The sequence below is a fragment of the Archocentrus centrarchus genome, unplaced genomic scaffold (genome assembly GCF_007364275.1).
Source record: "Archocentrus centrarchus isolate MPI-CPG fArcCen1 unplaced genomic scaffold, fArcCen1 scaffold_55_ctg1, whole genome shotgun sequence".
In the NCBI taxonomy this organism is placed as follows: Eukaryota; Metazoa; Chordata; class Actinopteri; order Cichliformes; family Cichlidae; genus Archocentrus; species Archocentrus centrarchus.
Genome location: NW_022060277.1, coordinates 328501 through 356430, shown reverse-complemented (window position 1 = coordinate 356430; position 27930 = coordinate 328501). Strand labels below are relative to the sequence as shown.

Genomic DNA, 27930 nt, shown 5'->3' with positions numbered 1-27930 from the left:
CCTAGACATTCTGTCCCTTAAAATTATGAATAGACTTGGTGACAAAGGGAAGCCCTGGTAGATACCAACAACTAAAAGAAAACAAGTCATATTTTTTGCCGGCAACGCGGACCAAGTTGTCACAATGGTTGTGACAACTTGGATAGTTCACAACAATAGGTCTCATATTCCATACTCCCAAAGCAAGCAACAAAATCCATTTTGTTGGATGGATTTATGTATTTATTTTACCTATCGAAACAAAAGGCATGGTATAAACACAGCTTTTGGTATAGCATAGAAAACAGTAGTGTACCCTTGGTTTCATAGGTACCGTGAATTTATCAAGACATTTTTATGAATTGATATTGTTAATAAGGAAATTTTAGACCATTTTTATTGTTTATTTATTTAAAGTCTTTAACACTCTTTTTTTATTTGCTGGTTTAGTGTTTTATCTATGAAGGATAGAAACTCCCTCAGCAGCATTGTTAACACCTGCTCCAAAATCATGGGGGTCAGGCACAGAGATTTGTGTTCACTCTGGGAAAATCTGATAAAGAAGGCAAAACACATTATTAACCATCCTGACTATGTTATGTTCATGTTCAGGAGGATGCTACTTTGTACCCCTGTGTAGATCAAACAAATACTTAACAATCTTCTATTCCCTCTGCTATTAGATCACTTCACTCTGACAGGGTGACATATTTTTTCTGATTGTTCATTTTTAGACACATTTCCCTGTTATTCTATTTTTTCTTTGACATCGCTGTTTTGTTTTGTTTTTGTGTGCCTACAACAGTGCTTGTGATTCGTGTTTTAGGACTGTAGCTTGTGTGAGTTTGATTGTGTGAGTAGGTTGTGTGGGTAAGCTGCAAACGAATTGCCCTTCTTTAGGATTAAAAAAATAAAATCTTTAAAAAAAACATTTTGATTACGCAATAACTCAGCTGTTAAAACCGCGTTATCAAACCAAGTGTGACAGAACAGTCTTCTTTTTAGAGAAAACAGGATAGATTTAAATATTCGCTTTTGCCTTTTGCTGCTTTTTTAACCTTTTTTGTCTTTCAAAATTAATGTAATGTCTTCCGCAAGTTGACTTAATTTAATTGTTTCCCTCAACACAGTAAACCCCCCAAATTTACCAAGTCTAGGTTGAAACAGGAAACAGCACATTACGTCATGACGTAGAGACTCGCTGCCCGTCGTCATCAACTGGTAGTTCATTGAGAGAATGGCTTCCTGCTTCCTCTGTCCCGCTGCTGTCTGACAAAGATGAAATGTTATTTGCTGTGTTTAACTCACTTTTTTACAAACTGGGATTGTGTGCGGGCCAGCAGCCAGACCCGGACACAGAGAGTGAGGAGAACACAGCGGTTCTGTCAGAGGGACCGCCATGCTGTTAGCCCAGCTGCCAGAGGACCTCCTGTATCATATCTTGTCTTATTTGGACTACAGATCTCTCAGTCGCCTCTCTCAAGTTTGTAAAAGCTTTTACTGCTTTGTAAACCGGGACGCTGTGTGGAGGAGGATTGCTAAAGAGTTTTTAAACACCGGCATTACTCGAGAGGGGAAGGACATGTAAGAAAACAGTCGCACACTTTGAGTAAGCTACTGTGTATTTTTAGTTTAGCGTTAGCCTCATCGGTGTGATTGTGTGAGTGTCAGTCTTCACTTACCCTTGCTGACATGTTGTGTCGCTGTATTTACTGTAACTGTGCGCAGTTACACAGAGCAGCACTGGCTCTACACCTGTAGCTAACTCCAGTAATGCCTTTCTTGTCTGTCTGTTTTTGCTGCAGGTAGCATGTTGTAGTGTGTGTTGGTGTTCCACCATAGACCGTCAGGCTACCAGTAGCACCACTACCTCATTTTACATGAGTCAGTAAATAGAATTCATTTTACTTTAATCAGGAATCATTCATACACCAGATTACAAGACAGATTGTAAACACGACTATGTAGTAAAATTGCATGATGTGAAATTCAGGCTGCACCTTATAACCTTTTGAGGAGTGTTTAAGTGTATGTGTTGGCTAACAAAGTTCTTTTTTACACCCATGGCCTTCACATGAAGTGAGCTGCCCCAACACTGCTTCACACAGTAAAGGTCTTAAACTGATTTAGCATGTTCAGTGTGTGTCGGACCAAAGTTTGGCTCTGTGGCCTGGATTGTGGCCTCAAGGAGGTTTCACACCTGTCCTTAAGTCCTGGTCCTGTTGGTTAAGCACTGTAAAATGCAAAAACACTGTAAAAACAAAGCAGGAACCATAATAAAGTCCTTATCTTGTTGGTCAGTTTTTTGTTTTTCTTCTTTCTTTTCATATTACCTTTAGATCATTAGATTCAGTTAGATTTGAATAACCCACCTGAAACCAGGACTTTTCAGGGTTTTGAATTGTGGTGCATTGATTCTAATTCTCATTGACCTGTAGAACCCATTGTAAATTTTTCAGTACATGTGAATAAATAAGCTACTCCTTTAATGAGAGTAATGTAATCATCTTTTTATCTCACTTATCTATAAGACTCAGAAAAATAACCAGTTTTCTTTCAAACAAACAAAAATAAAAACCTTTTAAAGATATACCCAACATCTAAATAAATGCAAAGAGAGATATGACTTCCCTCATATTGGCAAAAAAAAGAAAAATGTTGCCACCAGTGATTTATTCTTACCCACATGGAAATGATGGGGATCGGCATTGTTCTTAAATTATTTGCATCAAACATCAAAGTCAGATAATACTACCACGTTACTCAGATTTTTAAAAAAATCATTTGCTGTTGAATTTTGTGCTGAAGGAATGTATTTTATAAATACAACCTATGGAGTTTTAAATCACCAAATGCACTCCAGCTGTAAAGTTACAGCAGCGTGTAACTGCAAAGATAGATAGAATAATGTTGCTTGGTATTGCTACATCTATCACTGTGGGCTACTTCCTCTGTTTGTCCACCACTACAGTGTCCGGTTGGTTAGCCATCACCAGTTTGTCTGTGTCTGGAAGTCCAACAGGATCTCAAACACCTTTGGGGGCAGACCCATTTTGACCGTGGTATTTTCGGGCCATACTTATTAGATATGAACTTCTGTGCCTTGTCGGCCACTTGGCTATGACATTCTATGTATGTCCTACCTGGAGTCATCTTGCACCCTGCTGTTATGTGCTGGATTGTCTGAGGGGCATCTCTGCACAGCCTGCACCTGAACTCTTGCCTTATGTGGTAGACCCCAGCCTCTATGAATATTGTGCTTAGAGCTTGTTCCTGTGCTGCCATCTAGCCAGTGGTAAGATTTTTCAATATCAGCCACTGTTTCAATCTGCTGGTGGAACCTGCTCAGAGGCCTGTCCTTCCATGATGGTTCCTGTTCTTGCTCTTCTTTCTCGGGTTTCTGCTGCCTGAGGTACTCACTAAGCACCTGATCAGTTGTGGCCATCTTCCTGATGTATTCATAGATCTTTGCTGTTTCATCTAGGACAGTGGTTCTGACACTCACTAGTGCTCGGCCTCCTTCCTTCCACTTAGCGTACAGTCTCAGGGTGCTGGATTTGGGTGAAACCCTCCATGCAGAATGGTAATAAGCTTTCTTGTCTTGATGTCAGTGGCTTCTGTGTCCTGCTTTGGCCAGCTTATTATCCCAGCAGGTATATGATGATCAGCAGGGCATAAGTGTTGATAGCCCGGATCTTGTTCTTCCCATTCAGCTCATTCCACAGGACTTGCCTTACTCTCTGCAGGTACTTGGAGGTTGCACTAGCCACTGAACATTGTTATTGTGTGTTGCATCCTTCTCCCATATGCTCTTCCAGTATTGCTCCATATCCAGCCTTGGTGGGGGTGCTGTTCTCATCTTGTTCCCCTGCCACTGAGAGTACACCTTGGATGGTTCAGTGGAGAACATCTGCTTTATTCTCTGGCTTCTGTCTCTCTGGTATACCTCTTTGCGCAGTTAGCCAAGGCTGTGAGTCTCTGTTTGGCAGTCTCCAAGGCCTCAGGTATGGACAGCCTGTTCCATTTCTTAGGCTACTTTCTGCAGCTCTGATAGCTGGCTAACCTCCCTCTGTGCTGCCTTGATCTTAGCCTCAATTCATCTCTTCCATGGAGGGTACTGCTCCTTGTGGCTGTTCATCTTATAGCCAAGCATCTCAAGGATCGCTGTTGCCATGCTGTACATCAGCTGATTGGTTTCAGTGATGATCGAAGTAGGGATTGTTCGTAGGGCTGCATTCACATCTTCTAGTAGACTTTCAGAGGTTATTTCAGTATTTTATTTCTGGTAATCAGCCACAGGGAGTCCAGCTTTCCAGCTTAGCCATGATCTTATCTTTCAAGTCAGCTGCTCTGGCATTCAATGTACCTGTTGTTATTGGGGCTTGGTACCCAATCTCAGAGTACACACACATTTAGAAATATTGAGGCACACACACACACACACACACACACACACATATATATATTTGGGTTAATTGAAGGCTGGACAGTCCTGATTCCCAAGGATTCCCAGAAGGGACCAGTCCCATCCAGCTACCAGCCAATAACCTGCCTTAGCACACCATGGATGTTCCTGTCAGGCATCATTACAGCTAAAATGGCTCAATACATGAGCGGGGCCCAGAAAGTAATTGGCATAGTGATGATGATAATGATATTTGTTCTGCTGACAAATTAAAGTGATTTCCACATCTCATTTATTTGGCTATAGGATGGTCAGAGTTGAACACACGGAGTAACCTTTAACCCCAGAACACTGACTTTGGGTTATACTAACCCACATGAAAGTGACAGTGATAGTGTTACAAAACTCCATGTTAGTGTTCCAGGGTTAATGTTTAAGTGTATGCAATTTAAAGTTTCAGAGCTTTAATGTGCAGCTTTTAGAAGTAAACACCACTGAGAGTGCACTGAGCAGTGATTTACAATACACTCACCAACCACTTCATTAGGTATACCTGTTCAACTGCTCATTAACGCAAATATCTAATCCGCCAATCACATGACAGCCACTTAGTGCATTCAGGCATGTAGACATGGTCAAGATGGATGCACTGAAGTTCAAAGTGAGCATTAGAATGGGGAAGAAAGGTGATTTAAGTGACTTTGAGTATAGCATAGCATGGTTGTTTTGCTGCTCTGAGTGTTTCAGAAAATGACGATCTATTGGGAATTTCCTGCACAACCATGACTAGGTTTTAAAGAGAATGATCAAAAAATTAAAAATATTCAGTGAGCAGCAGTTCTCTGGACAAAATTTTGTATAACTCAATCCTCTAAACAAGTTGCCATAGTCTTGTGAAAACTTACTGGAATATAATTATATAACATTCCCTCATTTAAAATGATTAAACAACAAGTCTTATGTACTGTATAGTAAGTTCAGGCTTTCCATCATTCTGTAAACATATGCTGAGATCATTGATGCTGTAAGCACAGTTTTTCACAGCTGTCTCAGAAGTGAAAAAATGTTTTTTTACAGTTTTTCTGTTATTTTTAGTACCATTTAGTAAAAATGTTCCAGTGTGACCTGTGAAAATTAATAGATTGATGAAAGAGTAAAATAAGCATTGTCAGCACAGATTGTACCATCAATATTCAAAACCCACATAGGTCAAAGTATAGTCAACTTGACTCTTGCTGTTGCTGCAGATATCCTCTCATACGACTGAAGGAGCGAGTGAAGATTGCACAAAACTGGTACAATGGGATCTGCAAAAGGGCCATTCCTCTCAAATGGAAAATTAAGTAAGTATTTTATTTTACTCCATATCACACAGCTGTTCCAAAGTTTGGAGAAGAGAGTGTACAAAGAGACTTTCAGAATTTCTGTGCCATGTGATACCAAAACCTGTTTTACAGAAGAATAACTGGAAGTCATGGGTAACCACAGTGAAGTGTATTGCCTCAGACTTTCTTCAGATTTTATATTCGTTATCATCTGCATATTTTCACATCACTTACATTTTATCCTGGATCTCATTGGCAGACTGTTGCCATGGTTACAGCTGGATGGAGACATCCTTTTTCTGTCTCAGGCTGCTGATATAAGAATGTACCATCTGCATAAAGACTCTGGGAGGCTCCATCATAGTCCATATGAAATCTACTCAGGCCACAAGGGTGACGTCTGTCGCTTTGCTCTCACGGACTCTCTCCTGATCAGCGGTGGAAGGTAGCTCGCACACATTTTTCTCAGTATGACCTTAGTTGACAAAGGCAGCATGCATTAGTCATTTAAGAGAGCGGCACATTTGTATTTTCACGTTCAGAAATGTTAGGTGACTTTGTTGCTTTTGTTTTTAATAATAATTGTTTGGTTTTTAAAAGGAACATTTTAGCTCTATTAATGCTGGGCTTATTTTGCCATGTTTGGTCCTAAATTACTTATAGGGACAACGTTATTTAAAATGCATCCAGTGATGAATGGCAACACAATAACAGCAGGGCAGCAAACATGGAGAAATTCCATTATTTATCCTAGGCCATGGATCAAAGGGGGACCCAAAATAACCATTTAAAAGTGTGCTGGAGTAATTTGTCAATTACTCAGGCCTCTGTGCAGACCAGTTAAAGAATTAAATTCTTCCACACTAAACTTGCTCATCGATGTCTTTATGGAGCTGCTTTGTGCACTGGTGCACAATCATGTTGGAACAGGAAGGGGCCATCCCCAAACTGTTCCCAAAAAGTGGAGTGGATGAAATTGTCCAAAATGTATTACGAGTTCCTTTCACGCTAACTAAGGGACTAAGGCACAACTTCTAGCCTTGAAAAAGAGTTTGTTGCTCTATAAAAAAGCCCTCTGTAAAGCTAGGACATCTTACTACTCATCATTAATTGAAGAAAATAAGAACAACCCCAGGTTTGTTTTCAGCACTGTAGCCAGGCTGACAAAGAGTCAGAGCTCTGTAGAGCCGAGTATTCCTTTCACTTTAACTAGTAGTGACTTCATGGATTTCTTTACAAATAACATTTTAGACATTAGAGAAAAAATGATTCATAACCATCTCAAAGACCATCTTCATGTTCGGCTGCTTTCAGCACTGCTGGTATTTGTTTAGACTCTTTTGCTCCAGTTGATCTTTCAGAGTTAACTTCAATAGTTACTTCCTCCAAACCAACAACATGTTTGTTAGATCCCATTCCTACTAGACTGTTCAAAGAAGTCTTTCCAATTATTGATGCTTCAATCTTAAAAATGATCAATCAGTCTTTATTAGTTGGCTGTGTACCACAGACCTTCAAGGTGGCTGTAATTAAACCTCTACTTAAAAAACCATCACTGACCCAGCTGTCTTAGCTAATTATAGGCCAATCTCCAACCTTCCTTTTCTCTCAAAGACTCTTGAAAGAGTAGTTGTAAAACAGCTCACTGATCATCTGCAGAGGAACGGTTTATTTGAAGAGTTTCAGTCAGGTTTCAGAATTCATCACAGTACAGAAACAGCATTAGTGAAGGTTACCAATGATCTTCTTACAGCCTCTGACAGTGGACTCATCTCTGTTCTTGTCCTGTTGGACCTCAGTGCAGCTTTGATACTGTTGACCAGAACATTTTATTACAGAGATTAGAGCATACTATAGGTATTAAAGGTACTGCACTGCAGTGGTTTGAATCATATTTATCTCATAGACTCCAATTTGTTCATGTAAATGGGGAGTCTTCTTCACACACTAAGGTTAATTATGAAGTTCCACAGGGTCAGACTGGCTACAGTGCTGAAAACAAACCTGGGGTTGTTCTTATTTTCTTCAATTAATGATGAGTAGTAAGATGTCCTAGCTTTACGGAGGGCTTTTTTATAGAGCAACAAACTCTTTTTCCAAGCTAAATGAGCATCTTCTAATTTAGTGAGACGCCATTTTCTCTCCAGCTTTCGGGTTATCTGCTTTAAACTGTGCGTTTGTGAATTATACCACGGAGTCAGGCACTTCTGATTTGAAGCTTTCCTTTTCAGAGGAGCCACAGTATCCAAAGTTATACGCAGTGAGGATGTAAAACTATTGAGGAGATAATCGACCTCACTGGGAGCAGAGTTTAGGTAGCTGCTCTGCACTGTGTTGGCACTGAAGAGCATAATAATGAAGGAATTAGATCCTTAAACTTAGTTACAGCACTTTCAGAAAGACTTCTACTGTAATAAAACTTAATGTAAGTTAACATCAATTTAAATTTTATTAAGAAATGATCAGGCAAAAGATGGTTTTCGGGGAATACTGTTTAGTCTCATTTACAGCTGGCCCGTTGAACAGTGGATTGTAGTCGTAATTGAAATTGAACGAAATAACTTTATTTGAGATTGACCCGGATAAGTTGTACTCTAAATTAAGCTTATTTACAAAGTATGGCCATAAAAGTTTTTCGAAAGCTCTGCCTTACATTAGTATATAGTCCTTTAGTTGAAATAATTTGGGCCATTTTTTACTGAAATTTACTGTAATCCTTTAAGAGATTAACCTCTCTTAGGCTTAGAGGAATACAATAAAAGAGAACTTTTTAATTTGTGTGTTCCAGCCTATCAAAAATCTTAAGAATATTTTATTCTTAAGATATATATTTTAATGTTTATTCACTTTGGACAGCTCAGATGTCAGACAAAAAAAGCCTAACACTCTCCTTTGTTGGTTTCAGCGACGGCAAAATCCTCGTCCACAGCAGGAGAAATGATGTGCCAGTGGAGTTTACAGGTCATAACCAGGAGGTCAACTGTGTAGATGCTAAAGATGGACTCATCATTAGTGGATCCAGAGATCGGACAGCCCGGGTCAGAGCTTCTCTACAGTTTGGATTTATTATGTGATGCACAGTGCCACAGTGTTTATAGTCCTGTTTCCCTGAATGTTGGGATGTTGTGTAAAATCTCAGTAAAATTAGATTACAGTGATTTGCAAATCACAAAGATGTTCGATTTCAAACTTTGAGCTAATAAGACAAAAGGTCCTTCCACTCTTTAGCCCAGGACCTGTGTCCATGATTTCCATAAAATAATTTAAATTCAAAATTGGGAATGGAACAGTGATGCAATAGTTAGCATTTTCACCTCACAGCAAGAGTCTTGGGTTCGAATCCACCGGTTGGCCTCAGGCCTTTCTGTGCAGAGTTTGTATGTTCTCCCTGTGCCTGCATGGGGTATGGGCTGTCAGGTTAATTGGTGCTTCTAAGTTAGTCGTCAGTGAGGATTTGAGTTTGAATGGTTGTCCGTTTCCCTGTGTTAACCCTGCAGTAGACTGGCACCTGTCCTGGGCGTCCCTTGCCTTTTGCTCAGATAGGCTCCAGCTCACCTGCATTGGATAAGAAGAAAATGGATGAGTGGACAGATTGCTCAGACCACCTAAGTCCATCTTAAAAGAGCTCGAGCCCAGAGAAAGCAGCAGGGTTGCTAGATTCTGTTTAAAAACACCTTTTTTAAAAATAAGATTTCTTGTAAAGTCTTAACTTGCATTTGTTGATGCAACAGTAAACATGTTAACATAAAGAGATTTTTAAAAAAATCTTTTCAGGACTATGTACCTTAGATGATGAAATACTTAAATTATTTGCAATTTTAGAGAGTTTTTAATTTGCACAAATTTCTAAAAATCAGGCTATGAGTAATACTTGTTTAATCACCCACCCACCTTAATAGATAGATAGATAGACAGATAGATAGACAGACAGACAACCCAGCTTTGTCCAGCCATTGGTAGGATTTCTCTATGTCAGCCACTTCTTCTTCTATCTGCCGGTGGTACATGCAGAGGCCTGTCCTTCCATGATGGTTCCTGTTCTTCCTCCTCTCCTTTCTCAGGTTTCTGCTGCCTGAGGTACTCACTAAGCACATGATCCTTTGTGGACATCTTCCTGATGTATTCATGGATCTTCGTTGTTTCATCTAGGACAGTGGTTCTGACACTCACTAGTCCTCGGCCTCCTTTCTTTCCACTTAGCGTGCAGTCTCAGGGTGCTGGATTTGGGGTGAAACCCTCCATGCATGGTAAGGAGCTTTCTTGTCTTGACGTCAGTGGCTTCCATCTCCTCCTTTGGCCAGCTTATTATCCCAGCAGGATATTTGACAACTGGCAGGGCATAGGTGTTGATAGCCCGGATCTTGTTCTTCCCATTCAGCTGACTCTTCAGGACTTGCCTTACTCTCTGCAGGTACTTGGAGGTTACAGCTTTGCTATCGGCCTCTTCATGGTTCCCATTTGCCTGTGGGAATCCAAGGTACTTGTAGCTGTCTTCAGTGTCTGCAGTGTTGCCTTCTGGTAGTGTAATCCCCTCAGTTCTGATGATTGCTGGAGAAAAGGTGGAACAGGAGGGGAGCTTCAAGTACCTTGGTGTTCACCTTTCAAGGGACTTGACATGGGTAGAAAACACCAGAGAAGTGGTGAAGAAGGCCCAGCAGAGACTTTTCTTCCTGCTGTCTCTCAGGAAAACTGGGCTCCCAAGAAAACTCCTCACTAACTTCTACTAGTGCACCATAGAAAGTGTTCTGAACTATGGATGCACAGTGTGGTTCTCCAGCTGCACCTCAGAGGAGAGGAAAGACCTGCAGCGGATCATTAAGACTGCATCAAAGATCACTGGTGCCATTCCAATATCATTGCTTTAGATCCTGGTGGTGTGGATCAGTGAATCGATATCTCGTTCACTCTTACCATACAGCTTGATGTCATCCATGTACAGGAGGTGGCTGATGTTTGCTCCATTCTGTAGTCGGTATCCATAGCCAGTCTTGTTGATGACCTGGCTAAGGGGATTCAGGCCTATGCAGAACAGCAGTGGGGACAGAGCATCTCCTTGGTAAATCCCACACTTGATGGTGACTTGTGCAAGTGGCTTGGAGTTGGCCTCTATTGTTGTTCTCCACATTCCCATAGAGTTCTTGATGAAGGCTCTTAGGGTCCTGTTGGTCTTGTATAGTTCTAGGCCTTCCAGGATCCATGTGTGCAGCATCGAGTCATAGGCTTTCATATAGTCAATCCAGGCGGTGCACAGGTTGGACAGTCTAGTCTTACAGTCTTGAGTGACTGCTCTATCTACCAGTAGCTGGTGTTTTGCTCCCCTGGTATCTCTGCCAATTCCTTTCAGGGCCTCGCTTATGTATTGTGCCATATACCTGTTCTGTCTGCTACTGTGATGGTCACTGATGCCTGTTCAGGTAGGTTGCTGAAGGAGGTTGCTGAGAGTATACCTTGGATGGTTTGATGGAGAACATCTGGTTTATTCTCCTGACTTCTATCTCTCTGGTATACCTCTTTAGGTGGTTATCCAAGGCTGTGAGTCTCTGTTTGGCAGTCTCTAAGGCCTCAGGTATGGACAGCCTGTTCCATTTCTTAGGCACCACTTTCTTCAACACACCTTTCTGCAGCTCTGATAGCTGGCTAACCTCCCTCTGTGCTGCCTTGATTTTAGTCTCAAGTCATCATTTCCATGTAGGGTACTGCTCCTTATTGCTGTTCATCTTATAGCCAAGCATCTCAAGGACCACTGTTGCCATGCTATACATCAACTGATTGGTTTCAGTGATGGTCGAAGTAGGGATTGTCCGTGATGCTGCATTCACATCTTCTAGTAGACTTTCAGAGGGTACTTCACGTAGCCTTGGTTGTCGGCCATGGGGGGTTTCAGGTTCTCAGCATAGCCATGGTCTTATCTTTCTGTTATTGGGGCTTGGTACCCACTCTCGGAGCACACACACGCACACACTCATTATGGCAGACATGGAGCAAACATGCAAGTTTCACACAGAAAGCACTCAGGCCAGATTCAACCCTATTTAAATATTTCCAACATAAATCAATGAAGGATTTACAATACAGAAATGTCCAGTTTCTAAAAAAGTAAGTCCATTTATACACTCAGTACTTGCTTGGGCCTCCTTTACCACATATTACTGCATCAGTGCAATGGGGCGTTATTGACATCCAAGTTGCTTTCATAGCAGCGTTCATTTCTGTGTTTTTGGGTTGGGTGTTTCTCATCTTCCTCTTGACTACACCGACAATTTCAATCCCACAGAGAATCTATGGGGTTCAGGTCAGGCAAGTTGGCTGTCCAGTCAAACACAGTAATAACATGGTCAGTAAACCATTTAGCAGAAGATTTGCATTCTGGGCACTCTGATAAGTCCTGCTGATGAAGGACAGCAGCTTCTCCATAAAGCATGTAAGCAGATGGAAGCATGATGTGCTCTAAAGTGGTAACAGTTACATTAACTTTGGACTTTGGACACCCATAGATGACAGGCCATCCCAAATCATCACAGACTTAGAAACTTCACACTGGACTTCAAAAATCTTGGAGTCTGTTGCTCTCCACTCTGCCACCCGAGTATAGGACCTTGATTTCCAAATTAAAGATTTACTTTTATCTGAAAAGAGGACTTTAGTCCTCTGAGCAACAGTTCACTTCTTTTTCTCTTTAGCCCAGGTAAAATGGTACCGATGAAAAATGGAGAATAATAGTTTGAAAACAATACAGAAAACCTGAGAATCGTACCAAATTATATTTCACGTGTTATGTGGTGCCTGTTTTTTTCTCTATTTTCCTACCATAAACATGAAGGTACAAATTGGTACAAATATTCCCAGAATGCAAAAATGTAACTCTGATACCTTTTCCTCCACTCCTCATGTGTCCCAACTACTGCTCAAATGGAACCTATGCATTTTACAGAGCATCCTAAGTTTTGGAAACAGGATCCTTTAAATCCATGTTCATAAGACTGAAGCCCATTTATCTAAAACATTTACCCATATTTTGAACAAGAGAATGCTACATTTCACTGTATATGTAATTCATCATGTGTTGGTGCTACTACGTCATATGTTGTGTCTGTATGATTTATGTTATTTAATACATAAATGACATAATTATCTGGTGATGTTTTTCTTCTTTAGATTTGGACTTTGACTTCCACCTCCCCCAGAGATACAATTCCCATGTATGACAGAGTGTGGTCGGTGGCTATTAGTCCCACACTAAGGTAAGAACGACCCATTTTACTCCTATTGGCTCAGATGGGTTCTTTAAGGCACTTTTGAATCACCCTTTTTAGTATCTGTTGGAAGTGCTCCCTTTTTCCTGTGTCCACATCCCAGCAGGAATTAGGGACTATCGTTGTTCTTAGAACCCAGTTTATACTTTCAAGGCATCATTGCTGTACAGTAAGTGTACTGTAACTGGTTCAGACGTAAGTGTACATTGTTGAGTTGAACATGTGAATGCAGCAGTGGCAGGTACCGTTAATAAAAGGTAAGCACTGAGAAAACATTAGTCATGCAAGCATCAGGCTTAACATTATAACTATATGTGACTGAGGAATATAATGTAGTTTTGAGTGAAATATAAAAATCTTTGATAGCAGTTCCCCTTAATTTTCTACTAGGCATCGACCACACAGTAAAACAATGTGGAGAGAAAATGTGGAGCCAAAAAAATGATTCCAAGGGGAAAAAAAGAATACAGAGCTGGTGTTACATCACCGGGTTTCCCCAGGAAAGTAGTTAATAGAGGTCCTACAATGTTTTATTAATCATCAGAGTTATATATAGCAGTCTGATACAGGTCATACTGGGTTAAATATATCTCAACATTTTGGGGGACATCTCTTATAAAGTCCAAATTATGTGTGACATAAAACTGCACTACTAGCATGCTGCTATAATTCTGCTGTGCTAAATGCAGGTTAATAGTTAACGTCTGTGTCTGCAGTCCTGTGCCAGCCTTGAGGGTCCTCAGTTCTAAGTTCCACTGAATATTAATTGAAATACATTTGAAATTTTTAAATTTGGCACAATTGTCCCCTTGGAATCGCACAAACTGATTTGAAGGTTAAGGACGCTATTGCCACATGCTAATTACTGATAAAATTAAGACAAATTTCATTATAGGATATTATGATGAAGGGGTGAGAGTTTATAGCCAAAAGGTCAAGTCTGAACAAATATGGATGTAAGCTGGTGATTATTGTTTAGAACAGTATTTTGGGGCCTGATTGTTTAGCTTTGCTTTGCTTACATTCAATGGAAATCATTTTCTGTATTGCTTATGTTTGCATTATGAGCTTTTATGTACACCTTATTTACTGTTTGTTTGGGTTTGTAACAGAGCGACTGCCAAATGTAAGCTTAGTTTAAAAAATGAGCAGAGAAAAGAGAAAAGGTTCCCATCACAGCATGAAGCCATGAAGGTACTGACTGAAATGGGCGTGAGAGCAGAACCAAATGCTTTGTAGTGGTGCTTTAGAAGTGCCTTTGATTTTTCAGCCATGTTTAGACTTAGACACTTAATAACACACTCACACACACTCATTCACAGCAGTTGTGACATGAAGGCAGACAGATGCAGACGTCTGTAACACTATCCACTTCATCACCTGCTAGTCTAGTATGAGAGGCAGGTGATTGGCCATCTGGCTGCAGATACTATTCATCTGCTGTAGATAGTTTTTCAGGCCTGTCACTTCTTCTTTGGGTCTCCACTTGTTCACTTTCATGATTTTTTTTAAGGACACACTGTAAACCATATCAAGATATGGCAAGTTTTTGGCTAATAGTTCTCTAGGAATCACTTATCAAAGTAAAAAGCAGACAAACAGAACTCCGAGCTTGTTACGCTTTTGTATCAAAAACTGGGCAAACTTAAAAGTAGACATGCTGTGTGGTGTGTGGTGAGTCAGCACAGAGTGGAAAAATGGAGAATAATAATGTGCTGGTGCAGAAATACACTTTTAACAAACTGGTGTCTTTGGCATTTTGTAGATTATTATGTTGTTTTGCAACAGGCTGATTATAACAAAGTGTCTAAAGGTGCAATTTAAAAATGGTTCTTTATGTGTAGACACAACACTAGCTGATGTCTTGGTTTATGAGGCTTTTTTAGGCTTGAATGATTCAGTGACAGTTTTAAGTGGCTTAAATGGTAAATGACTGGTTCTTATGGAGCGCTTTTCTACTCTATGTTGAGCATTCAAAGCGCTTCATACAGCATGCCTCATTCACCCATTCACACACATTCATACAATCACTTCCTTCTACAGCTAAATGCTTTCTGTCTAACATTCACACACATTCATACTTCAACAGTTGCATCATAGAGCAACTTGGAGTTCAGTATCTTGCCCAAGGATACTTTGGCATGCAGACTGGAGCAGCCAGGAATCGAACCATATCTCAATCATGTGGTGGTGACTTTTCAGTCACAAAGCCTGCTTTACCATTTATTTGACTCTACTTGGGACCATATTTAATAACATGCTGTGTTACATAAGACTTGAAACTGATGACTGAAGCCATGAACTCACTGGGAAAGTGTTTACCAAGGTGAGCTGCATGGTGGTGTGCGGGTTAGCCTCACAACAACATTTCTGGTTTGAGTCTCATGCGTGGCTGTGACCCTTCTGAGTTTCCATGTTCTCCCAGTACCTTTTGTCCTGGTTTTCCAGCTTCCATCCATAGTTAAAAAAAAAAAACATAATTAGAGATGTTAAATTGATGTGAGGTAGACAATGTACTTAAAGTATATAGAATAATAATAATAATAATAAGAAGAAGAAGAAACAGCCTTTATTGTCCCACAGAGGGGAAATTTGGGTGTAACAGCAGCCGCAGTTATTATAAATATAAATAAAGATATAATAATTCACACTATTAAGAAAAGAATATATATAAAATCAACAAACAATATTAACCTTAATACTACTAATAATAATAACACTATATACAATGTACATGATGTGCCTGTGTGTTGAACCTTAACAGGCCGGACTATTTACAGTATATTATATATTATCCTACATTGTGTAGGCTATTGTGGTTTTTGTTGGGAGCAGTGATGGTTATAAAGTCTTACAGCTGCTGGGAGGAAGGATCTGCGGTAACGCTCCTTTGTGCATTTAGGATGCAGCAGTCTGTCACTGAAGGAGCTCTCCAGCTCAGCAACAGTTTCATGCATGGGATGGGAGACCTTGTCCATCAGTGATGTTATTTTGGTCAGAGTCCTTCTGTCTCCCACCACTTGCACTGAGTCGAGAGGACATCCTAGGACAGAGCTGGCTTTCCTGATGAGCTTGTCTATCCTCTTCCTCTCAGCTGTAGACAAGCTGCTGCTCCAACATACTGCTGCATAGAAGATGGCTGATGCCACCACAGAGTCATAGTAGGTCTTCAGAAGTGTCCCCTGCACTCCAAAAGACCTCAGCCTTCTCAGCAGGTAGAGTCTGCTCTGACCCTTCCTGTAGAGCGCATCAGTGTTATGAGTCCAGTCCAGTTTATTGTTTAGGTGAACACCCAGGTACTTATAAGAGTCCACTATCGCACTATATGTACGTATGGATAAAGCACTTTGAGTGGTTAGTAAGTCTAGAAAAGCACTATATAAATATCAGTCTATTTATATTTTCCACTAATTGAGATTTAGGATAATTTTCTCATAGACATTGATGCAATCACAATTACTTTTGCAGTCATTTTAAAAGGTTTAATGTTTCAGGTACCTGTGATTTAGTTTCAGATTTCAGCCTGGGAGGTTCCCGGTTGGTGTAGGCATCTCCAATCTCATTGTACATCCTGTATTATGACAATAAAGGCATTCTATTCTATTCTATAATCAGAACTACGTTAAAGTTGACCAAATTAGCCGCACAGTCCAATTGCTTTTGCAGTTTTGCTTATCAGAAATAAAAGTAATGTACTGGCTCTTTAGTAATGCAGATGCTGGGAATGCATGAAAACTTGTATTCACTTTTGGAGCCAACAGCAGAACATTTCACGTGCTTCGCTTGTGTCAGAGAAAAAAAAAGTTGCTCTACATCGCAAATAGAAATTGCACAGCTGTTCATTTTGTGTTTGAGGCAAACAAAGGCAGGCATTTTGCAAATGTTTTACGTGATGACAGAAAGAAATGTGTGTGATTTAGGCAGTTTAGTTGTTTTCTGTGGGAGAGACCTTTGAGCATGGACATGGACCTTTTTTTTAATACTGCAGACCAATCAAATGCACAAAAAACTGTAACTTACTAAGACAATGGATAGCAATGAAAAGCATAATAGGGATCTCTTTAAGTTTATGGAACAACACTTGTGCTAATGTTGTAGAATTATGGTTAAGGTATGGTTAGTGTTGGACAACTTAAATACGTTCCTGTAAGTGAGACCACTGTGTAATGGAAATGCCCGTTTCCTGGTAGATTAACTGTTACCTTTCCAGAGTTTCCTGTAAGATAATAAATATTATTATAAACCTGAATGTCTGCTAACTGGTGAAGTTGTGACAGAAGACAAACTCTGGAAATCACACAAGTTTTTATTGCACTTAAAGCCTATCTGCCACCCCAGCCTCCACACCTATACTTTACTTCTATAGGACATTCTACTTACTGCTAACAAAGAATGCAAACTGCATCCTACTGAGTCATCCAGCTTGGCGTATGCACCCTTTTACAAAAGAATCAGCCTTTCCTAAACTTGCACTGAAAGGATGCTAATTAGATTTTTTAAAACCCAGCCTTAGACCTTTTATACAAACAATGAGTGATTAAAATATTCTCATTTCAAGTGTAAAATTTTCCAAATAGTCTAATAAGAAATCCAGTGTATCAGCATACATGCATGGCAGATATGTGTCTGTCTGGTTTAAGCCTCAGAGCATGTCTCTGATCTGAGAGGAGCAGACTGATTATCCACATCATTAATTCTCCAATTTGCTGGCTGAAATAGCAGACTGTTGCTCAGCTCACTGCCACTGCATAATGAAAACCTGCTCCCTGCCTCTAACTGACCAGTGGTCTGGTTGATTAAAACTCTTAGAGAAACCAGGTGTCAGCTCACTGATAAACCTATTAAACCCACTTCTCCCTTTCATACCAAGTAACTTATACCTCCAGCTAGTTGCTAAAGGGAAATTACTTTTTCCACCTTAGTTATTTAGCCAAAAGTCACAAAGAATGTGAAAGAACAAACCAAATCAAACTGTTAAAATAACAGTCAACAGAGTATGAGATATAAAATGAACAGGGAGTTGTGTGCTGTGAATGCTCTTTAAATCTAATGAGAATTTTCATGTAGTTTGAAAATCAGCATCATTACATGGTGATCATGCAGGTGATGTATAACCTCGATATGCAGATATGCTTACACGGTTAGGTCAAGTCAAGTGATAATACCCTTCAAAATGTGATATCCATGAATGATGTAGTGTGTTCAGCATGTGCTGTCAGTACTTGTTATCATAATTTTAACCTTGCTTTCCTTTCCTGATCAGTAGATCAGGATTATGTATAAACTACTAAGCAACATCTGCCTAACCTTGAAGGACTGACCAGGACTTTTAGCTTGTAATGATGAACTACACAGAAGACTCTTTAAGTGCAGACATTTCACAAACTACTTGGATATAACATCGCTACATAATTATGCCACTTCCATTTGTAATTATATTTGTTGCATAAACAAAATCTTTACTATGAACACCACAACAATGCTATTTTTGGACAAATGCACATAATCGCCATACCTCTCCACAACATTGAAATAAAAGTTATAACACAAGTTCTTACACAGATAACTTTATTTAAAGCATACTTTGAGTAAATTCTGTCCCCAGAGATTTCAGTGGTAACTGTGATATTAAAGACTAATCGTATATTCATTTATGATAGATAGGAGGGAGTGGTGGCCTAGGGGAGAAAAAGAGGGTTCATCACTGAGAGGACCCTGGTTTGAATCCCTGGGCTGGCATCACTGTGGGTCCCCGAGTAAGGCCCTTACCCCCCCCAGGTTGCTCCCGGGTGCCCCCTGCTCCACGTTTTGCTGTGTGTACTACATACATGTATGATGGGTTAAATGCAGAGACTGAATCTCACTGCATGTATATGTATGTGACAAATAAAGCTCTTTCTTCTTTTCTTTAGATTTAAACAGACCATTTTAAAGTAGCAGTAGTCCCAATTATTGTAACAGGTCAAATATAATTATTTCATAAGCGAGTTACACAGCAATCACGATCATATTTACAGTTAAGACTGAGGAACTAAAGTTTCAGTTACTGTCCTGGTAGGCATTTTAATATTTTTAATGGTGCTGCTGAGGAAACAACCTTATGGCATGTTTGTGTGCTCAAGTTAAAAAACGGTTGTGGCTTCTGCATTGTCCACCCACTTTTTAAGGAATGACTTAAATCAGGTTAAGATCTGGCGTTTCTTGGCCGTGGGTCTCTGAGCTGCTTCGTTTTGCCTTGTGACATGGTGCTCCATCATGCTCGAAAATGAAACTGTGCTTTGTTTTCTCCTTTAATTTATCAGCCGTCTGTATCGTCAACCAGCTTGAGGTAAATCTGTTTGTATAAACTGATTAATGCTACCCCATCTGCTATACACGCACACACCGCATCCCACGTCTGTTTCCATCCCCATATTTGTTTTTTCCACTGGTTATCTCAAGGTCTGTTGGTGAGGATTATTGTGGCTGTGGTAAAATGCCAAGGCTAGTACAGAATAGCCACCCTCATCCATGCTCCCTGCTGTCTCCCATACGAGACTGAGCCTGACAGTGGCCATGGATATTGGCTTTTTTCCCCATTCAGATTGCTGTTCTCACTCATATTTCTTTTTCCACACCATCTTGTATGCTCAAGCTCTGTACCCACTGATGGAGCTCATATTGGACAGGGTGGGTGAAATATGAAGAGGCACTACAGGTGTTAGTGAGATTAAAATATGATCATAAGTGTTTCTCATATATCGATCTCTGTTTCTGGGTAAATCTCTGCCATTTATGCTTTTTAATGTTGCAGCTGGAATGTTTAAAGGCTTCAGGCTACTTGTTAGAAAATGCAAAGATTGCATTATTATTTATAATTTCACCTTCAGCAAATAGATTCCTTACCCTACTTCCACACTCACTCACATCCGTGATGCGGCTTTTCTGTTCCACCAACTCCCAAAGGTGCTATATTGGATTGAGATCTGCTGACTATGGAGGCCTTTTGAGTACAATGATTGTTATGTTTAAGAAACCACTTTGAGATTATTTGAACTTTGTGACATGGCGCTTTATCCTGCTTGATTCAACCATCAGTAGATAGGTATATTGTGGTCATAAAGGCATGGACATGATCAGCAACTGTTGCTGCTGATCATGTCCATTGTGTCCATGCCAGGTAGGCTGAGGCATTTAAATATTGCTCAGCTGGTACTAAGGGGCCCAAAGTGTACCTCCACACCGTTACACCACCACTACCACCAGCAGCCTTAGTCAGTGACTAATGGCTTTAATTTAATTGCAGTCAGCAGAGCTTTTTTGCACAGCATAAATGAATAAACTTAAAATGTGTCATTTTAAAATTGTTGATCAGAATCTTTTAATTTTATTCTAAACCATTCTTCATATTTACAGCAACATTAACTTTGTTGTAAATTGTGAATATTTCCCGAGCATCATGCCCACTCCTGCTTCTGTTCCTGCTTCAGCTCCAGTAGAGGCATGGAGCCCACAAAACCTCTACAGACTGCACAACATTTGGAATACGGGTGAATGTGTGAGTGCTTTTTTCACTCCTGCCACGTCCATATAAAGCAAAAATGAGTAGACTTTGATTGTGATTCATGCCGCAGAGTCGGAAATGTTTTTACATTTCCATGTGCCAAAATCCTTATGGACATGGGGTTGGGTTTGGCATGGAGGGTACGCCACACTGATCACTAGTGTAGAGAAGAGGGGGTTGGCAGAACCTAATGAAGGGAGAAGCTACCCTGAAGAGAGGTGAGAATAGGCGGGGGGGGTCAGAATTGTTTTGTGTAGAATTCCTCAAGCACAACTACAAAGATGTTGCAGGGGCCAAAAGCGCCTTTGAAAGTTTCCAAAAGAAGAACATGATTGTTGGGTAAACCATCCCCAATTCACCACTTCTCACCACCACCAGGGAAGGAGCACCTTTGACCCCCAGTAAGTATAGGGTTACGCCACAGCAGCCACCCAGCCAGCCTGAGCTGGCCCTCTCTGACTGCTGCCCACCACTGCCACCGCCACCCAACCTCAGACACTCCAATTTCACCCCCACTGCTCTGCCCTACTCAACTGCAAGAAAAAGCCAGAAATTCATGTCTTTCTCTTTGGTCTCTTCTGAGCCGTCCCTGTGGCTGAGGAGTCAAGAATTCAATTAGTTAAAAAAAGGGAAGAAAAGATCTACGCTGCAACAATACAGCGATAAGGGGGCAGAATGTGCGTTCCCACACACTAAATACAGGGCGCTTTCCCTGGGGCCCACAGAGCCAGAGGACCTACACCACAGGAGGCGAGAATAATCACAGCTCACTCTAAACCCCCTCATTACACACACACACACACACACACACACACACACACACACACACACACACACACACACACACACACACACCTTGCATTCCTTATGCACGCAGATAGCTTCATTCAGAGACGTATTACAAGCAGACATTCCCCTAAAGTGAGACACACCTTGCAGATGCCCCACACTAACCACGCATAAACACAGACTATGAGAAACTTCACAAAAACATATCCAGTCACATCACAAATACACTCAGCACATGAAAACCTCTCATTACATGCTGGCCTCATACAGGTGTTCTCAGATCATGGGTTTACAGTGAGTGTTGAGCTGATACAAACTTAAACAAGCAACTTTCTAAACTGTTTCCAACTGTTCAAAGCAACTGATACTTGCAGATCATAATATAAATTAATGGAGAGATAATAAATAGTTGAAATAGGTAGACAGACAGATTTAAATGGCTGGTAGATCTGTTAGTAATTTAAACAATATTTTGATGTTTTTTAAGGATTATTATTTTGTCTACAGAGGTTTTTCTGGGTGGCTTGGTAGTTCAGTGTGCGTGCGTGCGTCTCCTCTGCGTACTCCAGCTTCCTCCCACAGTCCAAAGACATGCATGTTAGGTTAATTAATCAATTAGTCAACTGGTGATTGACCATATGTGTCAGCCGGATAAAGTGCTTAAAGTGTGTAAAATAAAGCACATTATGAATGTATGATTAAATATGGTTTATAATCTAAAGTGCTTTTAGTGGTCAATGCAATATAAATGCCAGCATATTTCTATTTCCATCAGGATGGGCCTGTTTTTGGGTGACTATGTGCATTATAGTATCAATCAAACTTTATTAATATAGCATCTTCCATGTAGGTTAGTGTAGTTCATACTTCTTCACAGATGACTGATAATAAGAAAATAAAATTAGAAATTATATTAAATGATATAAAATTAAAAATATAAAAATATTAGGCTGATAAAATGTATTTTATCTGGCAGTCTATGCTGTATGTCTTTTTATTGTAATAAAAGCGCAAAGCATAGAGTGCAAACTGTTCAAATACAGTAAAGGCAGCAACTCTGTATTACGTTGTTTGAGAGAAATTTCTGGATTTTCTTGTAATTTCTGAACTGTATTCAAATAATAAAATGCCAGTTAAACAAAAAAAGCAATAAAAGCAGTATTAAAATGCTAGGGAGAAACTCTGGTCTGTAAAAAGGTGGTAACATTTTTATTTCATCACAGAGGTGTTCAGATTTAAGCTGTCTAACTTTCTAGAATATGAAAGTTTGCTGAATTTCACTATCCTTGCAATTTGAAACAAGATGTTTGAAGACGTTATCTGAGCCTGTGGGAAAGTGTAATATTTGACTTTTTGGACTACATGATATCTACAGATTTCTACAGTCTGGTATAACAGTTTTATACTATGTTGTACATCTTAAATGTAAAATCTCAGGAATTTTAGAGAACTGTTCTTTACAACATTGCTTCAGTTCATTTCAGCCTTTCTGTTGCTGCTGTATTTGGTATCTTTGTCCTGTTGCATCACACAGTTTTGGCCAAGCTTTAGCTGTCGGACAAATGGCCTCACATGAGGCGGCTGTGGCTCAGGAGGAAGAGCCGGTCATCTACCAATCAGTGACTGGGTGAATGCAAAACGTGTTGTTTAAAGCACTTTGAGTGCTCGAGTAGAGTAGAAAAGCGTTATATAGTCCATTTGTCTCTGGAATCATTTGGTATATTCAGGAATTCATGGTTTACTCAGTGACTACAAGGTGTCCAGGTCCTGTGGCCCCAAAATGGGCCCATATCATCAGTCCTGCACCACCATGCTTGACAATTGGCATGAGGTGTTTGTGCTGATATGCTGTGTTTGTTTTTCACCAAATGTGGTGCTGTGCATTATGGCCAAATGTTTCCACTTTGGGCCTGTCTGTCCAAAGTATTGTGGTTTGTTCAGATGCCATGCTGCCACGTTCTCTCTCCTGGCAACGCTTCCAACCAAGCCACACTTTAGTCTTTTTGTAATTGGACTGTCAATTAAAATTTAACATGCTCCTCTTGTCTACACTTATAACCAGTGGTTGTTATGTTAGCAGACAACTGATGAAACTGTAAAGCAGTGAACTCATATTTGTTAATAAATAAATAAATAATAATAAATGTGCATTAGTAAACACACAGGAATTGTCCTTTTTGCTACACAAAATTATATTATACAGTCAGTTATCAAGTAGTGGTAAATGTTTTGATGGTATTTAATACTCATTGATTTTAGCAACAAAAGTAAAACAATAACACATTTTGTTTTTATTATTTATACAGTTTATCAAACTCCCATCCTTTAACCAGCAGGTCAGAACCCAACGATATTCACTTTACAATATAAGGCAAGCAAATCTTAACAGAAAATCATTTGGAAATGACATTTATTTCATTTAAAAGTAACTTGAATAATTATTGAATTATCAGTCTGATGACAGTGTGCTTTCTGAAAAATGACTCGCTGTGGAGTTGTAGATTTTCTTTATTTTTTAATTTAGGTATTTTTGTCAGAAGTTTTTCGGTGACTGCTTTACAGGTTCATGCAAATAAAAAGTGTTACAATGAGTCACTTATAATTTCTATGTTTGCTGAAGCCATGCTTTTCATGTTAAATCATCAAGAATAATCTCAGTAATCAAAGTGTTTGACAAAGTGTTGATCCACGTCCTGTGGATCCCTAACAGCGTGGGAGTGTGTGCTGTGTGGACGTGGCAGTTTCATTCATACAGCGCGTTATCCTAACGAGCATCGCTACCACCACATTTTTCACAGGAGAAAGCCCTGTGATCACTGGTGCTCTGCTTCTCATGAATCCTAATTTAAAACTTGTCAGTCGCGCTCCTCGTTGACCCCAACCAGACATTATTGTCAGTTGTCATTTGTTTCAATTGTAATAGTAATAATAAATCACAATAATAATAATCCAGAAATATAACTAGATTACCGAAATGATGACAACCTGTCTGTTTAAAAAATAAATACATGAATCAATCAATTCATATTAATAATAATTGCACTAGTAGTAATAATAATTTACTGCATGTTCTGTATTTATTATAGTGATTGCCTTTCGCCCAAATTGACATGTTCTTTGCTTTAATTGATTAATTGCATTTCTATGCCACCAATCGGGGATTGTTTTGCACTGCTGACTTTTTCTTCATACTTTTTGAAAGTAGACGTCAGTCATTGCCTAACTTCACCCATGAGCTGGCAGAATCTAAACATAATGATGAAGCTTCCAGCGATGTGGTAGTCACCATACACAGGATAATGTGCTGCAATAAATAAATATGTTGTTACACTGGGTACATTCAGTATCAACAGTTTTGCAGTTGCCAGAAATGTAAAATGTTAACATTTCCTCATTATGTTCAAGAAAACAATTACTGTACCTTTTCTTCTGATCATTTTTGCTGTTGCAGATGAATTGTATGCAACCATAATTTATAGGGAACAGAGTTGTGCATCTGATGTATGTGTCCAGTGTGGAACGTTGCGTTAGGTCCTGGTCTGTTCCACCCGGCTGAACAGAGCAGAGGGGCCGGCTGAGGAATGTCCTGGTGACCCCACAGACATGAGACACAAACAGAAGCCAAAAGGGCCACAGGGGGTGGTGATGGGACAACAGGATCCAGGCATGCGCGTGTGTGTCCCCATGCATAAGAGTGTGTATTCGTGAGAGAGAAAAAGTGCATGTTTGTGAGCAGGCAAATGTTTGCCCATGCATGTCGTTGTGTAAAGGGGTAGCGGGAGCAAGGGAGTGGAGGCTGGGAGTGAAAGGAAAAGAGGGAGTGGGCATAGGGGGTGTGGGGGTCAGCACTTGCGCCCTTTGAGCATTGTCTCCCTCCTTGGTAATATAAAAGCATCATAACCCTTTGAGCCCAGACATATTTAGAAACCAGATAAAAGCACTTTTTACAAACTAGATACACATCAGTCACAAAGCCCGGGGTCAAGCGCAACAAATTAACAACCCTATTTCTGACAGGAGGTGGGGGTGTGGGGTGGAAGGCTGGTGACAGGCTAAAACTGAAATGCTGGAGCCCAGATTCCAAGTGCGGTGGTGTGGGTTGTTCTCTTGCATTCATGTGTAATTGGTCTGAGAGCTTGAGGGGTATTCTGACTTACTTTTGTTTCTATTATATCCTCCTCATTGAAGACTTACCTACCATAACTAACAAAAGTCAAGACAGCTACTGTGAAAGGCAAGAATATTATTTGATACTCATGTTCGACACATTGTTTTGAGCATTTTAGAAAGGCCTTTACATTTAGCATCTCAAAAAAATTAGACCATTGTGAAAATGTTTTTTTTATGTAATTCAAAAAGGTAAACTTTTAAATATTCTATATTCATTACAGATATAGTGAGGTATTTCAAGCTTGTTTCTGTTTTATTTTTGATGATTATGGTGCATAACCCATAAAAGTAAAAAATGTATTAGCTCAACAGTGTTTCCTGAGATTAATCAATAAAGGATTTACAATATAACAATGTCCAACTTCTGAAAAGTATGTTAATTTGTGCATTCAATAATTGGTTGAGGCTCCTTTACCAGTAATTAGTGCATCAGTGTGGTGTGGCATGGAGATGATAAACTTGTGGCACTGCTGAGGTGTTACTGAGCTCTAGATTGCTTTGGCTTGTATTTGGTCTGGTGTTTCTCGTGTTTCTCTGAACAACACCCAATAGATATTCTGTAGGATTCAGGTCAGATCAGTTGGCTTGCAAATCAAGAACAGGAATAACATGGTCAGCAAACCATTTGGTAGTAGTGTTGGTGCTGTGGGCAGATAATAAGACCCGCTGGAAAGGGAAATGTTAAGAGAAGGTTCATCACAGACAGCAAAAATGTCTCACTAGACTTTAAATGCCCACCTCTCCACTTGAGGAACTTCATTTCAAAACCCTTCCATCCATCCATTTTCTTGCACCTAAGCAAAGAAGCCGAAATCGCCCGCTCCCCAGCCACCTCCTCCAGCTCACATGGGTGTGAAGCCAGCAAGATGAGATTCTGAGGCCACCAAGATGGAAGCCTTCTGCCACTTGACTACATCTAGAAATTCTATCCATAAAAATTATGAACAGAATCAGTGACAAAGGGCAACCCTGGTGGCATCCAACACTCACAGTAAATGAGTTCAACTTATTGCTGGCAATACAGACCAAGCTCTCGCTGCAGTTGTACAATGACTGAATGGCCCGCAAGAATGGGCGAGGCAGGCCATACTCCCACAGCACCCTTCACTGGATACCCCGAGGGATGCAGTCGAATGCTTTCTTAAAGTCCACAAAACACATGTAGACTGGGCAAACTCCCAAACAAACTCAAATATCCTTGAGAGGATGAAGAGCTGGTCTAGTGTTCTACAACCAGGATGAAAAACACATTGTTCCTCTTTAATCTGTGGATTGACTAACGGATGGACCCTCCTTTCCAGCCCCATGGCATAGACCTTCTCAGGCAAACTGAGAAATGTGATCCCCCGATAGCTGGGCAATCCAGTTCCCCTTGTTAAAGATGGGGACCACCACCCCATGCGTTCTCCACGCAATGTTGCAGAGACATGTCAGCCAAGTCAGCCCCACAACACGAAGAGCCTCAGGAGCTCAGGGCGAATCTCGTCAACCCCATGGGCCCTGCCACCATGGAGTTGTTTAACCACTTCAGTGACCTCACACCCAGTGATGGGCAAGTCGTCCTCCTCATCCCCAGATTACAGAGGGCGTGTCAGTGGGATTAAGGAGGTCCTTGAAGTATTCCTTCCACCACCTGACTATAGCTTCAGTTGAAGTTAAGTGCCCCACTTGCACTATAAACTGTTTGAGTAGAGCACCACTTTGCTCTCCTGAGTTGCCTGACGGTTTGCCAGAATTGCTTTGAGGCCATCCAAAAGTCTTTTTCCATGGCCTCACCAAGCTCCTCCCAAACCTGAATTTTTACTTTGGCCACCACCCGAGCTGCATTCCACTTGGCCTGCTGGCACCCATCAGCAGCCTCCAGAGTCCCACAGGCCAGCCAAGCCTGATAACAGTCCTTCTTCAGCTAAATGGCTCCCTTCAATTCTGTTGTCCACCGTCTGGTTCAGGGATTACCAACACGACAGGCACCAACCACCTTCCAGCCACAGCTCTGAGCAGCATTCCCAACAATAGAGGTGCGTAATATGGTCCATTCGGACTCAATGTCTTCAGCCTCCCTCGGAATGCTGTCAAAGTTCTGCCGGAGGTGGGAGTTGAAGATCTCACGGACTGGGACTTCTGCCAGGCAATCCCAGTGCACCCTCACTATACGTTTAGGTGCACCAGGTCTGCCCAGCATCCTCCCCCACCACCTGATCCAATTCACCACCAGGTGGTGATCAGTTGACAGCTCAGCTCCTCTCTTCACCCAAGTGTCCAGAACATATAGCCGCAGATCTGGTGATACAACTACAAAATCAATCATTGACCCGCGACCTAGGGTGTCCTGGTGCCATGTGCACTTACGGACATCCGTATGTTCAAACAGGGTGTTCATTATGGACAAACGGTGGTTTGCACAGAAATCTAATAAAAAAAACACCACTCAGATTCAGATCAAGCAGGCCGTTCCTCCTAATCACG

At 40.6% G+C, this 27930-nt stretch overlaps 1 protein-coding gene across 2 annotated transcripts in view; it reads left to right on the top strand.

Moving 5' to 3' along the window:
• The first annotated feature begins 1182 nt into the window (after window positions 1–1182).
• fbxw4 (F-box and WD repeat domain containing 4) overlaps window positions 1183–27930 on the top strand; it is a 68867-nt gene continuing 42119 nt past the window's right edge. Inside the window, exons 1-5 of one of the 2 annotated variants that reach the window (XM_030725484.1) lie at window positions 1237–1563; window positions 5632–5727; window positions 5969–6154; window positions 8615–8747; window positions 12865–12950. In XM_030725484.1, the coding sequence (XP_030581344.1) occupies window positions 1379–1563; window positions 5632–5727; window positions 5969–6154; window positions 8615–8747; window positions 12865–12950 (686 nt within the window). In that variant the 5' untranslated portion in view covers window positions 1237–1378. Of the gene's footprint in view, window positions 1564–5631; window positions 5728–5968; window positions 6155–8614; window positions 8748–12864; window positions 12951–27930 lie in introns of both variants that reach the window. The other variant, XM_030725485.1, reaches the window with a different exon arrangement.